Below are 14,360 nucleotides of genomic sequence, written 5' to 3'. Positions count from 1 at the left end.
CATTTCAAATGATATATGTCATTGAAAGTTTTTTCGTTTTTGATCAGAGACAAGCTAGCAGCTTTTTAAGAGTTAAGCTAACATATTTTTAAGAGTCAAGCTAGCAGCTTTTTAAGAGTTAAGCTAACATATTTTTAAGAGTTACGCTAGCAGCTTTTTAAGAGTTAAGCTAGCAGCTTTTTAAGAGTTAAGCTAGCAGCTTTTTAAGAGTTAAGCTAGCAGCTTTTTAAGAGTTAAGCTAACGTATTTTCAAGAGTCAAGCTAGCAGTTTTTTAAGAGTTAAGCTAGCAGCTTTTTAAGAGTTAAGCTAACATATTTTCAAGAGTCAAGCTAGCAGCTTTTTAAGAGTTAAGCTAGCAGCTTTTTAAGAGTTAAGCTAACATATTTTCAAGAGTCAAGCTAGCAGCTTTTTAAGAGTTAAGCTAACATATTTTCAAGAGTCAAGCTAGCAGCTTCTCAAGAGTCGGGCTAGCAGCTATTTGTCAATCAAGCTATGAAACGTAAAAGGCCAAGTTTGTCTAAAAAATAAGATTGTACCTGATAATTAGCCATCTCAATCAGCTGCTCCATGTCCTTGTCTGGGTGTCTCTGCTTCAGCTCCTTCAGTGTCCTCGCCATGTCCCTCCTGGCCTCATCATCCTCATCCTTTCCCCCGTCCATCATCCCTCCGTCCATCCCGCCGTGGCAGTTCAACGCGATCTGTCCATCTAGTTCCAGCATATCCATCTTTGTGAATCCACCCGGACCCAGCGCTCCTCCTCCTCCGCCTCCCCCGTCCATGCCGCCAATCCCTCCATCTCCCTCCGTCTCAACGATGATGCCCCGGTGCTTGTCCGCCCGGTAACGCTTGCGGACGTACTTGTAGAAGAGAAGGCGCCGGTCGGCCACCCAGGCTTGGACGACGCAGAGGGGAAAGCAGAGGAAGGTGAGCACAGCCTCCCAAACCTGCAGAAGAGAAAAGACGAGGGGGAAATGTGTTTTTTACAAATGCTGTCAATCGATTAATCACATTCTAGCCCAGTGATTAATCACAATTAATCACGATGCCAAACATTGTAAGCATGACATATAAATATGCACCCAGTTGCCTGAATGGCATCTCCTTCTGCCACACTTCAACCAATCAAGATGCAGTAGATCGATTAATCATTAATTTTAACACTTTGAAATAATGTAATATTGAATCAGCATAAGTTGACCCTTGCTCACCTCCACCTCTCCAGGAGAAATCACGCTCAGGATCATGTAGAGCCAGATGTAGGCGAACAGGCTCCATGCTGCCGTGACGAAGAACACCCGAAGGTGTTTGATCTTCCTCGTCTCTCCGTCGGGAACCACGTACACGCAGAGGGCGATGATCACAAACATGTTGAAGGCGGCGCTGCCCACGATGGTGCTGGGACCCAGAGACCCGGCCTCAAAGCCGTGGCCGCACACCTGCAGGTCAGAGGTCAGAAAAACCAATGGGGATTGTTGCTCTGGGTTGGTCTGCTGGGCAGCCACCGATCTGGACTTACCTCAATAACGGACAGCAGAATCTCAGGAGCGCTTGAGCCCAAAGCCATGAGCGTGAGATTAGAGACGGTTTCGTTCCAGATCCGGACCGTAGCTGTTGTGGTTTCACCGTTTGGCTTTTTTATTGTGATCTCCTTCTCTTGGGATGTTATGACCTGCAGACAAGAGAAAAGGCAGCAAAAGGCGTTTGAATTTATTCCTTTTTTGGAAGGTGGTGTGGATGCTACAGGTGTGAGATACAGATTATTTTGGTATTGATCTGAAACCAAGTAAATACAAAGCCAGTATCACCGATATTGACACCAATACTTTTTATTATTACTTAGGTTTGATATGTCGTCAAACTTCTGACTTTTGTCTTTTTTTATAAAGTACATAATTTCATTGGTGCTGATTTTTTTAAATGTGGGAGATCGGTGATCGGCCAATACTTATATGTGAAGCCGATTGTATGTCCTGATTTTATCTACTTTGGCAAAGGTAAAATAAAAATCAGCCACCAGGTCATGTCTGCATGTTTCCAGATAACAACAGTCTCTTCACAGTCACCAACTCAGCGACATTCTTTCTGTATTTTACAACATTTCAGACAAAAAAATATATATTTTTGACCAAAATTGGAATCAGTAGATTCAGGTTTTTTAATAATCGATATTCGGCGATCGACCAGAAAACTGCAATCAGTGCACCTCTTGTTTTTTTCTATGAAATGTTTTGTTAAATCCTGGGATGGAATTTGGACAAAGTTTATTGGCGTGTACAAAATACTTCCGGCACATCTTAACATGATAAACAGAAAAACAGCAAAGCAAAACAAATTTGTGAGTCTTGCCTAAATGAAAAACTTAGAATTTGAGAGCAAATCAAAGCAAAATCTTTATGAGGAACTGTTGAGAAACAATGCTACAAAAATTAAAGAACATTGAGACAAAATCTGAAACAAAAATAGTGATCTTGCCATGTTAGTATCGATCCGATACTGATGCCAAGTTCATCAATATTTTCGGGTCAATCTCTAATGGATACATGAGTATTTAATGGGTAACATACCTCTATGGACGACATGAACCGGTCCGCTATGATGCTCATGCCCAGGAACATGTAAATAAGTGCCACAAAGTAAACGATTGCCCGTGCCACTTTGTCCCCCACTGATGGGTTCTGAGGGTTCCAAACAGGAAGTACCACTCCTGAAACACAAAAACTAAAATTAAAACAATTTGTCTTCACCAGCAGCCATTGGACAGTGCGTAAAGCGGTAAAACCAGCTGAACAAACATGTTGGAGCTCAGCTTGTGTCACTAGGTAACAGCTGAGTGGGTTTTTTGGGGCTGAAGCAGTTGAGACCCAAATGGAAGCATTAAAATGTACAAAATGTGAATTTAGGAACCGCTTAAACATTACAGGGCCGTTTCACTCTTTCACTTCGGTGGCCCACCTTCCTGACAGGGGTCTCCGCTGGCCGTACAGTTCCCTGAAGAGTCTGCGAGGGCCGGGCACGAAGTCAGCACAGCGAGGAAGACGAGGAGGAAGAGCAGGGAGGAGGAGGAGGAGCGGAGGGAGATGAAGGCAGAAGCAGGGACAGGCATGGCCGCAGGAGCCATTGTTACTGAAGCATCCGGCCCGACGTTTAATCACTCGCTCAGGGTCAGCTCAGGATGGAGAGAGGTCCAAAACCTGCAGGACGACAGAGAGAAAAGCTCCGGTTTTATTCCAGGAAAACAGCATATCACTGAAGTGACGACGCTCTGCTCTGCATCCAACGCCCCCGCCGGCTTTTAGGGGAATAGTTGGGAGGTGATTTAAGGTGGACTCAAGCACATAAAATGAAAAAGCAATAAAAGGCGGGTCATTACATGGGAGAAAATTAGAGAGATTCTTTAGATGTGATGTAAACTCTATTAAAGTCGTGGCCTGCAGCTGTACTGGACCTACAAATAATAACCGTTTGAGCCTTCAGTTGATTGGTTGAGCCTGAGGAAAACAGATAAAAAATATTAATCCTCTTTTACTTTTTTACCTCAGACAAAAAGAGACAATAAAGACATTGTTTTTGCAGCTCAACCCGAAGACGACGAAGTGTTTTTATGTATGGTGCCCCAATAATTTATATTCAGGAGGGAAAATTGTTGAAACCTTTTGTTTTGTTTTACCATAAACAAAACAAAACTTAAGGATGCTTTTAATTTTACCTCGACGATCCTTAAAGGACAGAGAGACAAACCAAACAAACGTTTAGCAGTTTTAAGATGTAATTTGATGTCCTATAGGGCTTTACTTTTGTTTTGTCAACTAATTAAGTAATGAATTAATTACTGACTCATAAAATGACCGTTTACTGACTGAACAACAAACTCAGAGCAATTTATAAAACCAAAACTGAACGAAAAATATACATTTTCCAATTAAGATGAATAAAAAATATTTCTTTAAAACTAACTGTAAAAACTTCTCCATTGTCATCGTTTCAGCTTCTGTTGTTTCAAATCCTGTAAAAACCAGAGAAAAGGACAAATGTCTTATAAAGCACCTTTTCTGTTCAATTAAATAATCAACAGATCAACTCCACCCTGTATTGATCGATAAGTCAAGCAGAAAGAGCTGAGATGTTCACATGCTGATGTTAGAGGTATTGTTTGTTACAAATGATCAAACTAAAGAAATGTTGATTTTGCTTTTTAAGCAGTAAAATGTTTATTTTGTTATTTAAAAAAATAAATTATTTGTTAATTTTAATGTATTTCCATTATTGTATAAAATGTGCCAAAGTTTTCACACGATTCATCATCAGATTAATCCAGTTTATCTAATGACATGGTTTGGATTGACTCATATTCATGTGTGAGAACGGCCTAGTCAAAGTCCAGATTAAACCCAGCTGAGAATATGTGAATCTGTGTTCACAGACGCAGGGAGGGACGTGATGGATTCTATGTTCTATGTTCTAGGTTCTGTCCAGAAATTACATAAAATCAGAAGTTCTGTCCAAACATTTCCTGTCAAAGTACCAGGAAGTCTGTTTTTAGATCATTTGCAGTTTTCGTCAGACTCTGATAGTGTACCTAAATAACCAGCTCGCCAAAATAAAAGCTCTGCTATTCCAATATTTGCCTAAGAACATCAAACACGGAGAATTTGTTTTGTTGCAGAGAGAAACAAGGCAAACAGAAACTCGCTCTGCTGCTCAGGTACATTTCAGTTTGAGGTCGACTTTTTATGTGGATTCCTTTGACCTGAAGTCTTCCCACACTGGAGAAACGGTGAAAAACGCAGCTTTAAAATTGATTTTTCAATATTCCCCCCGGAGTCTGGTGAAAATAAGGCCTTCAAGTTTGTCTTTCTTTGCACACAGGTCATCAGAGACAGACGTGTCTGTGCAGACCGCGGCCGGTTTTATGTTGGGAAGCCAAACTGCGGCAACATGTTCATTAATCTGTTAAAAGAGAAACCGTTTTAAGATGTCGGGTCACGTCAGGGCAAATGAATCCTCGCAGTCACAGAGAAACAGCCTCACTTCCTTTTTTACATAATCTCAGATACATTCAAACACACTGGACTCAAACTGCTGACCCGCTTTTCTCAGAAACGCCAAGTACAAATAAGCGCCGTTAGTCATCTGTGGTGACATCAACGTTGGGTCCCTCACCCCGTCCTCATCCGTCTTCCAGGGTCTTCCTGCTCCGACAGCAACCTGTCACCTCACTGCTCTGCTCGCGTCTCTCGTTTCTACTCTGTGATGTCAATGCTTCTCTAACGTCTGCGAGATTTAACAGAAACTGAGACGACCCTTTCTTATCTGCATGGTCCAAATCTACTCTTTTAAGCATCTTTTCACAGCACAGAACAATAATGTTTTTGTCAAATGAGCAACAAAGGGTTTTGACTTCCTTTCAAACTGCTAATGTGCAGCGCTAGCTTGAATGACGCAGTGCGAAACAATGAATAATGAGTAATAGATCAACATATAACTCAACATATAACTCCTGATGACTATCACTCACTTAATTTTTGAAGCAACTGCGACTGAAATACAATCCAATAATTACATTATTTATTCTCGTGAGACGCTATGCAAAGGTTCAGTCTGTGCTGATGAAGATTTACTCATTTCAGGGTGATAGATGCTTCATATTTAAAGAAACTGTCAGGAAGAACAACACAGTTATTGAGCCAAAACTTTACAAAAATACACACATTTTTCATGGTATATATTTCTGATACTGTATAAAAAAGGCTGAAGAAAAACCTGCAGAATCTGCAAATTTATTTTATCTGATTAAAATACTTAATTATGAAAAGAACCATTACCTGCACCCCTGAAATTAAATAGGTGTTTTTTGTATAAAGCAAAATATTGCAGAATCTGAATAGAGAAACAATAAAAAAAATCTTCATTTTATGAATCAGTAAACAGATGAAGAAGAAGATGAAGGCAGACGAGGAGCATGTTTACAACCACTGTAGAGCAAATCACACACCAGCTTTGACCTGTTTATTGAAAGCAGTAAGAGCACTGACAGCGGCCGTCAATTCACATCAACTCAGCTGTACCTCACTGCTCTAACTCTCTCACACACACACACACACACACACACCTACACCCCCACACACACACGCGCGCGCACACACACACACACAGCCTCAGAGGGCTCGTGTCTCAGGGTTAAATGACATTTCCATTCGACTTGTTTTTATAGATTCAGCTGGTATTTATCCACTCAGTTGCCTCTCTTCTCTTCTGCGCTGCGTTTTGGGGTCACAACTATTAATATTGTGATATTATAATAGTTTATTTCTCGTGTTTCTCCCGCTGTCCTCCGTCAGGAAGAAAAACCTCCACAGTGGTGAATGGATCAGGATTTATGTCCCTCTCAGCGCTACAGGAATGTTTTATTCATGGATCTGTGAATTTGTTCGCTTTTGGGAATCTTTCTGCGCTTTCTTTGAAGATGTTGATATGAGTTCTACTGCTACATCTTTGGGTAAGTTCATCTCGTCAAACTCAGTTTCATTTTGGGCCGAATTTAAAATCTGGATCTTCTTAAAGGGCCAGAATATATTGAAAAAACCCATTAAACTGTTAAAATATTAGTAAATAGCTGTTTGTTTCGGTGTTCAATAAAATAAAGTAATACTGAGCATCTTTGTGAATATTTTTGTTTTTTATGTTGCTAATTTAGGAATATTTGTAAGAAATTTATATGACATTTCTCCCATGTATGATGTTAAACGTGACTTTTTATCAATCGCTGCATTGATGACGAACTATAGCTTGATATCAAGTGAAGCTGAGGCAGCAGCTTCACTTGATAACTCGACGTTTTTTGCCAATTTTAAGAAAAAATGTGCATCAAAAATCTGAAAAAATGTGATGCATGTTAATTTTTTTTGTGGATTTTGTATGAATTTAGCAGATTTGTGAGAAAGTGGCGGGACTAATTGATGTAATTTGGAGTCTGAAGGGCCACATAGAAAGCTACGGCGGGCCAAATTTGGCCCCTGGACCTTGAGTTTGACACATTAAACACTTTTTGTAATATTTAAACTCTTATGCAAGTTTTGGCTCCACTGAAACATGTTTAGTTGAATGAAATTAGCAAGTAGCAAAACAAGGCGGGTTATTTGAAGAGCAAGAGTCAGGATTGGTGGATTAAACCCCAGAGATTATGCAAGAGATGAACTCAGTAAAAGAATGTGAATCAGAGGAAATGAGTGCGTTTGTGGCTCAGAGTTCGGAGCCGTCCAGAGGCTGAAAAGCTGATGAGATGCATAATTAGGCAGATTTAAGGGCGATGGTGAATGCGCCCCACCGGGCCACGTTAGGGGAGCTGCAAAGCATTCTCCAGAGAGTGATCCAGATTAAGAGAAGAGAAACGGCGTTGAGGGAAACTCGCCTGGCCTCAAAGGCTTGGAGGAATAAGTTGCTTTGAAATGATGAGCAACGAATCTATAACAGCCGGAAATGGCAACTCATCTTGAAAGGCTATAAAAATAGGATAGAAGCAACAACAGCCTGAATAATTGTACGTATGCTAACGTTACATGACAAACGACGAACTGAGAACGAGCCTGGTATATTAACATAGCACAGAATAGAATAGAAAAAACTTTATTAATCCCATAGGCAAATTGAGGTTGTCTTAACATATCAAGAGTTTTTCAGATAACTATAGCATAAATAACATGCTAACAAGTTTCCCAAACTATCCGTGTCTCTCCAAATCACTAAATACAATGAAATCTTCGTCCTCGATGTCGCTTGTAAACAACTCTGCTAACTCCGAAGGTAGAATAACACAGGCCTAGAGCGCCCTCTTGCGGTTTAGTGTGAAAATAACATTTAATATAATATAATGATGTATTAATTTCCACACATAAGTTGCTCTGGAGTATAAGTCGCACCCCCGGCCAAACTATGAAAAAAACTGTGACCTATAGTCCGGAAAATACGGTAATAATGGAAGGTCTGGACGTCAGCGCGGGTCACTGCGGCACAGGAAGTCGGATGAATCCTCAGGGCTGGATCCAGAGCGATCGGGTTTGTAATCCCATGGTTTAATGTTTGCCATGTGGCTGAACAAAGCGAAACTGTTTCCTCAAGACAATAAGCCTCTGACTCACCCCTTAATTCAACTTTTCTCTAACTTTTCCATCTCCTGACATTTTAGGATTAGAGAAAGCATACTGTCAGCGTTGTCACATTTTAAAAGTGTTGCATCTCCGCCTCTGTGAAAATATTTTGTGTAGGCGCGGATGTCATCCAGATGAAGTTTAAAAGCTAGTAATGGGCTGTGATGAGAGAGAAGATGAAGCATGATATGATGATGTTAGATTTGTGTTTGGGGATTTATTCTCTAAAGCTCAACTTTAGTTTGTAGCTGCAGCTGCTGTGGTTCTCACTGATTCTCATCAGATTTTTTTTTTAAATTAACAAAAAGCAGCATAACTTTAGGCTGAATAAAGGATAAAAATCCAGCTTTCATTTCATTTAAAAGAGAAAAATAAATCTCATGAAAGAAAATAATCAAACCAAAGCAAGGCATAGCTTCATTTTTACTTTATTTTATCATTTATACTTGTTTAAGTTGCTTGGACTGTGTATTTTAGGGTGTCCTAATAAACAAGTGAAAAGAGGCAGCCAACGTATTAATTTAAACTAAAGATTAATTAATTTCTTGCCTTTGAAAGTTGTTGCAGATTGCACTGACAACACAAATAATTTAAATGTCTTATTTTATTTATTTTTTGTTTTAATTTGCACCAAGAACAAATTGGTGCAAATTTGTTCTTGGTTTTATTTTATATTTCTTATTCTTAAAACAAGGTTTATTTAAAATTTGCTATTCAAGAGATTATATTTCAATGCCTGTTTTATTTATTTGACAGTAACAATACTCATTATTTTTTCAGTTCTCACAACACGTGAAGATTTTATTTTGAAAATATCTAAATATATATATATATATTTTAAATCTTCACATCTTACTTAGATGTTGTCAAAAATTGTAATTTGTTTTATGTAAAATTTTCCACTGATGTGAAACATTTGATCATGATGTCCTGTTTGCAGGATCTGGTACAAACCTGGCAACCTGAACCGGCGCGTCCTTATTGGAGGCTCATAAGTTATCAGCTCCTCTAGATAAAATCAAAAGTTGGCATCCAATTAGGTTAAAATGCTTGTTCATGTATTCCCGAATCACTGAGGGTGAAAATTCAGTCGTGACAAACCTTCATCCCTCCCTCCTCCTCATCCTCCCCCCGGCCTGTTTCAGCTGGGCGAACTAAGACTCTTTCGCCTTCTTCTCCATTTCTTTCCCATCGGCATCACCCCATCTGTTCCCATCGCTCCGCTTCCTCCTCCTCTTCCTGTTCGCTCCTCTTTCCTTTTATTCGCCGTCCTTTATTTTATTTTTTCCTTATGCAGCCTCCCTGACTGTCTGTCCGCTCTCCTGGGCGCCGCGTAGCAGCAGCGTTTCTTCAAAAAGGCCAAAATAAATCCCCTTGTCGCTGGGCTTAGGGGAAAGATTGTCACAGGGAGAAAGAGGATGAAAGGAAGTAGAGAGTGGAAAAAAGAGAGAAATCAAGCACATGGAGAATAATTAGAAGCTGCTTTAATCCCTCTCCCTGATCTATTTTATATATATATATATATATACTCGTGCAGCAACAAACACATTCAGAGTGGATACAACGCGCGGCTTTACAGCTGCAACTCTTTCTTTTATCTGCTCACAGTGGAAGCATGTGATAATAAGTTGCTTCAGGGGAAATCATGTCCCTGACGGCAGCAATTTTCCTCACCTTTTACGCTTCTACTTTTCCATTTTATAACTAGTAGAAGTGTGGAATCATCAGTCATTTCTACATAGTTACAGATTTATTCTGCTTCTGCATCACATTTAAATGCTTCAGAGCATGATGGCTGCCTGAATTCTGTAAGCAAGCTAAAAGATCCCAGAAAGCGACAAGATCTGGTGTCAGTCGGTCTGTCGGACACCAGCAATGTCCTCAGAGAAGCAATTCCTGCTGCCGATAAATCCAAGAAGGCAGAAGAAGCCATTCCTATATTGTCTAAGGGCGTTTTCACATGATAGTCCGGTTAGCATTGGGAACATTGGAAACCAAAGTTGCAACATTTGTTAAATTTTCAGCTGGTGAAGCGCTTTATTGCGCCAAGCAAACCAGATCCATGAAATGAACTTGAAGGGGATCGAACACGTCTCCAAATGTCAAACAGTTTGTTTAAAGTGGACTGAACAGGGCTGGTGTGAATGCAGCATGAAGTCGACCAATAACTCCTCTGCAAACCAAGATATTCTGAAGCCAAATGCAAAGCTGTCTGTCTGAAAACGGGTCAAAACGAAGCAAACTGGGAAGAAGAGAGGGCCAAAGTTCTTCCATTCAGACAGAAAATGACTGCTTTAGGTTAATGAGCTGAAGTTTGTTCTACAAGTTAATGAGTAGAACATGTAAATAACTTGAATAGTTTCCTTGCTGAGCCTAATGTATCACTGCAGTCGGCCTCGTTTGAAACCTGTGCTTCGTTTTAGGACCTCTACTGTGAGCTTGGCCTGTTTTTTATTGTAATCCCCTCTTAACAATGTAATTTACAAGGAAAACCCTCTTATCTAATTGATTTAGTTAATGCAGGCCTTGAATAATCAGCCATCATTTCTCCCATCTGCCGCACTCACAATAAGCCAAACACTAAATGGATCAACCCCTCATTTCATTTCCAGATTGTTAATCACATTAACTCTGCACCCATTCGTCACTCTGTCCTTTGTTTTGTTTTTTGTTCTAATCTTTCACTCTCAGTTGATTAAACGCATATCCGACTGCTTTTCTCCTGCGCTGTCCGGCGCAACGTCTTCCGGATCAAAATGAGAGATTTTCACGCTGCGGCAAAAATGAACTTTATGAACGTTTAATTTACAGACGGCAGACAGAGGCTCATAAATATCGGATTAATAACAGCCTGGTGCATCCAACTGCAGCCGCAGAGCCTGATCAATGTGTGTAATGATCTTTTGACAAGTCTGAATCATCTCCAACAGCCTCAGTAGTGGCTTTTTAGAGGTTTGCATGAATTCGCCATAAAATTGTCTCCCGTAGGAAGTCGTCGAAATTTACAAAAAAGTGTAAATCGCTGGTGAGGTGAAGGCGACTGGAAATCAAGGATTATTCTGTGTGTCAATATGGAAGAGGATTAGGGTCCCTGATGAAAAAAATTACAGTAATCTCAGAATTACAACATTAATGTCAGAATTATGACATTAATCTAAGAATTCCTACATTGATCTCAGTTTTCAGACGTCAATCTTAGAATTCAGATTTAATCTCAGAATTAAGACTTTAATCTAAGAATTACAACTTCAATCCCAGTTCAGACAATTCAGATTTCAGACGTTAGAATTCAAGCTTTAATCTCAAAATTTTGACTTTCTCAGAATTTAGACGTTAATCTAACAATTCAGACTTCAATCTAAGAATTTGGTCTTCAATTGCAGAATTATAACTTTGATCACGGAAATCCAACTTTAATGAATTAATTTACTTTAATTATGACATCAAGTCATTTCTCAAAACACGCCTCTTCAGACCAGATTTTAATGCATGATCAATGTCCATAAGTGATCTGTCTTTGTGAATAAAATGTATTATTATTATTTAATCTCATTCTGACTTTGACCTTAAAATTTTGCAAAGAAATAAGTAATTTCTCACAATCTCAGAAATTTGAGGAAAATTCTGATTTTAACGAGATTTTTTACCAAATTGACCCGAATCCTCTTCCGTATCGTCACAGTGAGAAAGCACTGGGTTTTTTATGGTGAGTTGCATTTTCTCCAGGTCCGACTGTTCAGACATGCGTGTTATTCAGTCACTAGAAATTGCCTTTAGGTTCTAGTGCATGGTTTCATGGTTTGCTGCACTTCACATCTTGCCCACTGACTGCTGGCTGAGACGACTGCCTGTCTTGTTCTTGCTCTGACTTCATGACACAACTTTACAATTTCAAATAATACTAAAAGTTAAGAGAAGAAGACACATTTTTTTTGGATCTCTGGTCTAAATAAAGTGTGGCATGAGTAGGCTGATGTTCAATTAAAACAACTCTGCAAGGAAGAACGGGTTAAAATTTATCTGTAGTGATGTTGAAGACACATTTTTACACTTTTACCTCTGATGTGCAAATAGTTTAAACATCTTATTGAACAATGCCAGTCCTGGTCTTTCATACAATGTGATCTAAAGGAATGGCCACCGATCCACTTTTCAATGTCATGTCACAATAAGCAAACATTCACTCTGCATTGACGAAGAGTCAATCACTTCAGGGTGCTGAATGCTTGAAATATAAAGTGAAATGGTCAGTATGACCTACTTTTTGATTATTACAGACAATATTTAACCTATTCACAACAAGTTATCTTTCCCTGACATCAAGATTTGATCATCTGAAACAATTAAGTCTGAACAAAGAAATAAGTGGGGGTGGGGGTGGAGGACTTTGTCACAAGCCTGACTGGCTCAGTTTGCATTGTAATTTATTAGGGCTGAAATGATTTATTGGATTAATCGTGATGATTTGATTATTGAAATAATCATCAATTATCTGATTAATTGTTAACTGTAGAATAGAGACTTTTTAAAAGACAATTTGCTGAAAAAACAACACACTGAACAAAAATGTATACATTTTCCATTTAAGATAACTAAATCTTTGTCTGTAAATGTGTTGTGCCCAAAAATCCTCAAGTGGATTAAGTTTAGCTTCACTTGGTTCAGATTTAGTAAGAAAATATTTTCTATTTGCACCTTTTGATCTCCAATTATTAATTTTAAAAAGACAGATCAGCTCTACACTTTACTGATGTCAAGTCAAGCAGAAATGTCTGAGCTCTTCACATGTTGATAAGTTTTTTGTTTTTAGCTGCAGACGCCTCCTTTGTTGCAAAAACTCTTAGCTGTGCTATCATAGCCATGCAATGTTTTTGTGTTTTAGGCAAGAAAAAAAATCTATTTCTAAATCTTAATCTTCTTCATCTTAAGTGGTTAACTGAAATTGCATCCAATTAATAATGACAATTAATGGATTACCATGATAACTATTAGTTTGATTGGCTATTGAAACAGCCAATCAAATGACCAATCAAACAATGTTTCTGTTGTTCAGCTGTGGTGGCAGAACAACAGATGCTCATATTCTACTGTTTGGTCTTTCTTTTTTTTAATTTCCTATCATATCTCTACCAAAAGTGAAAAACCCAAACATGCGTCTGTCCTGATAATTAAAACTGTGAAATCCTCCAATTATCATGCAGGGCAGGGCAGCTGTTTGCGTGTGCGGGCAGACGCTGATGCTTATCGAGGCTGAGAGTCCTCAAAATCTGTAAAATTTTCACACGCATATAAAAATCATTGTGTGCAATAAATGCTTTACTGCTGTTGTAAAGAAAATAGCAGTGAGTGTTACTCGGCCATCAGTTCAGTGACTCTCCATGGCTGCAGCATGACTGAAGTGGAAATGAGAGCTGCGGCGTCGCAGCTGTGGCGACGAGTTAAGCAGCAGCACTTCTCACAGGTGAAACTAGCAGAGCGGCAATCGCACGCCAAGGCGAGCGTCCACAGAGAAGCTGAGGCGCAGATAACCGCGCTCGCTGGTTAAATCCAGTCTGAGGCTGAACAATGGCAGAGGAGACAGAAAAACAAGCAGATTAGAGGGGGAAAGTTTTGGGCCTTGGCAGCCAATAAATTGACAGCATTATGCACAGACCCCGTTAGCACAAGGTCAACACACACACTACACACACATTACGGCTACGTTCACACACTGCAGCCGGATCTGACACAATTCCAGATTTATTTATTTTTTTTGCCGTGGTCGTTTACACTTCCAGATGAACGCGAATCTTCATTGTCAAGATTCACCTTGTGTGTTTTTTTTTTTTTTCTTTTTGTAAAATGACAATAAAGGAAGTCTAAATCTAAGTCTAAGTCTAATGTGATCTCCAGCGTGAACTGACCCGGAAGTGTCCCGCATGCGCAGGAGAGGGCGCAATAACGTCACACAAAGAGAGCATGCTCAGGGTTTTGCCAACGGCCAAAAAGAAGAAGAAAAAGAAGAAATGCTCAGTGTTTCCTGAAGCAAACCTGGATGCTAACAGTGGAGCATAGCTTACGAATTTGAAGTTGTCTGAATGGAGCATATTAACGGCTCAGTCTCAGTTTCATCCACCATGTTGTTTTTCTTCCAGCTTGTGAGCATCAGGACTCAGAATAGGGACGTTTGTCGAGTATTAATGACGTTCAGGTCGGATGACCTCGGCGTTAGGATT

At 39.5% G+C, this 14,360-nt stretch overlaps 1 protein-coding gene across 2 annotated transcripts in view; it reads right to left on the bottom strand.

Moving 5' to 3' along the window:
• slc8a4b (solute carrier family 8 member 4b) overlaps window positions 1-14,360 on the bottom strand; it is a 91,089-nt gene that overhangs the window by 43,698 nt on the left and 33,031 nt on the right. For both annotated transcript variants that reach the window (XM_055050985.1, XM_055050986.1), the window contains exons 2-6: window positions 2,954-3,192; window positions 2,566-2,705; window positions 1,518-1,670; window positions 1,210-1,437; window positions 538-945 (exon numbers count right to left, since the gene is read on the bottom strand). In XM_055050985.1, coding sequence (XP_054906960.1) covers window positions 538-945; window positions 1,210-1,437; window positions 1,518-1,670; window positions 2,566-2,705; window positions 2,954-3,119 — 1,095 coding nt within the window. In that variant the 5' untranslated portion in view covers window positions 3,120-3,192. The remainder of the gene's footprint in view (window positions 1-537; window positions 946-1,209; window positions 1,438-1,517; window positions 1,671-2,565; window positions 2,706-2,953; window positions 3,193-14,360) is intronic.

Source organism: Poeciliopsis prolifica, unplaced genomic scaffold (assembly GCF_027474105.1).
Source record: "Poeciliopsis prolifica strain line A6 unplaced genomic scaffold, Auburn_PproV2 SCAFFOLD032, whole genome shotgun sequence".
In the NCBI taxonomy this organism is placed as follows: domain Eukaryota; kingdom Metazoa; phylum Chordata; class Actinopteri; order Cyprinodontiformes; family Poeciliidae; genus Poeciliopsis; species Poeciliopsis prolifica.
This window is presented reverse-complemented; position numbering and strand designations above follow the sequence as displayed.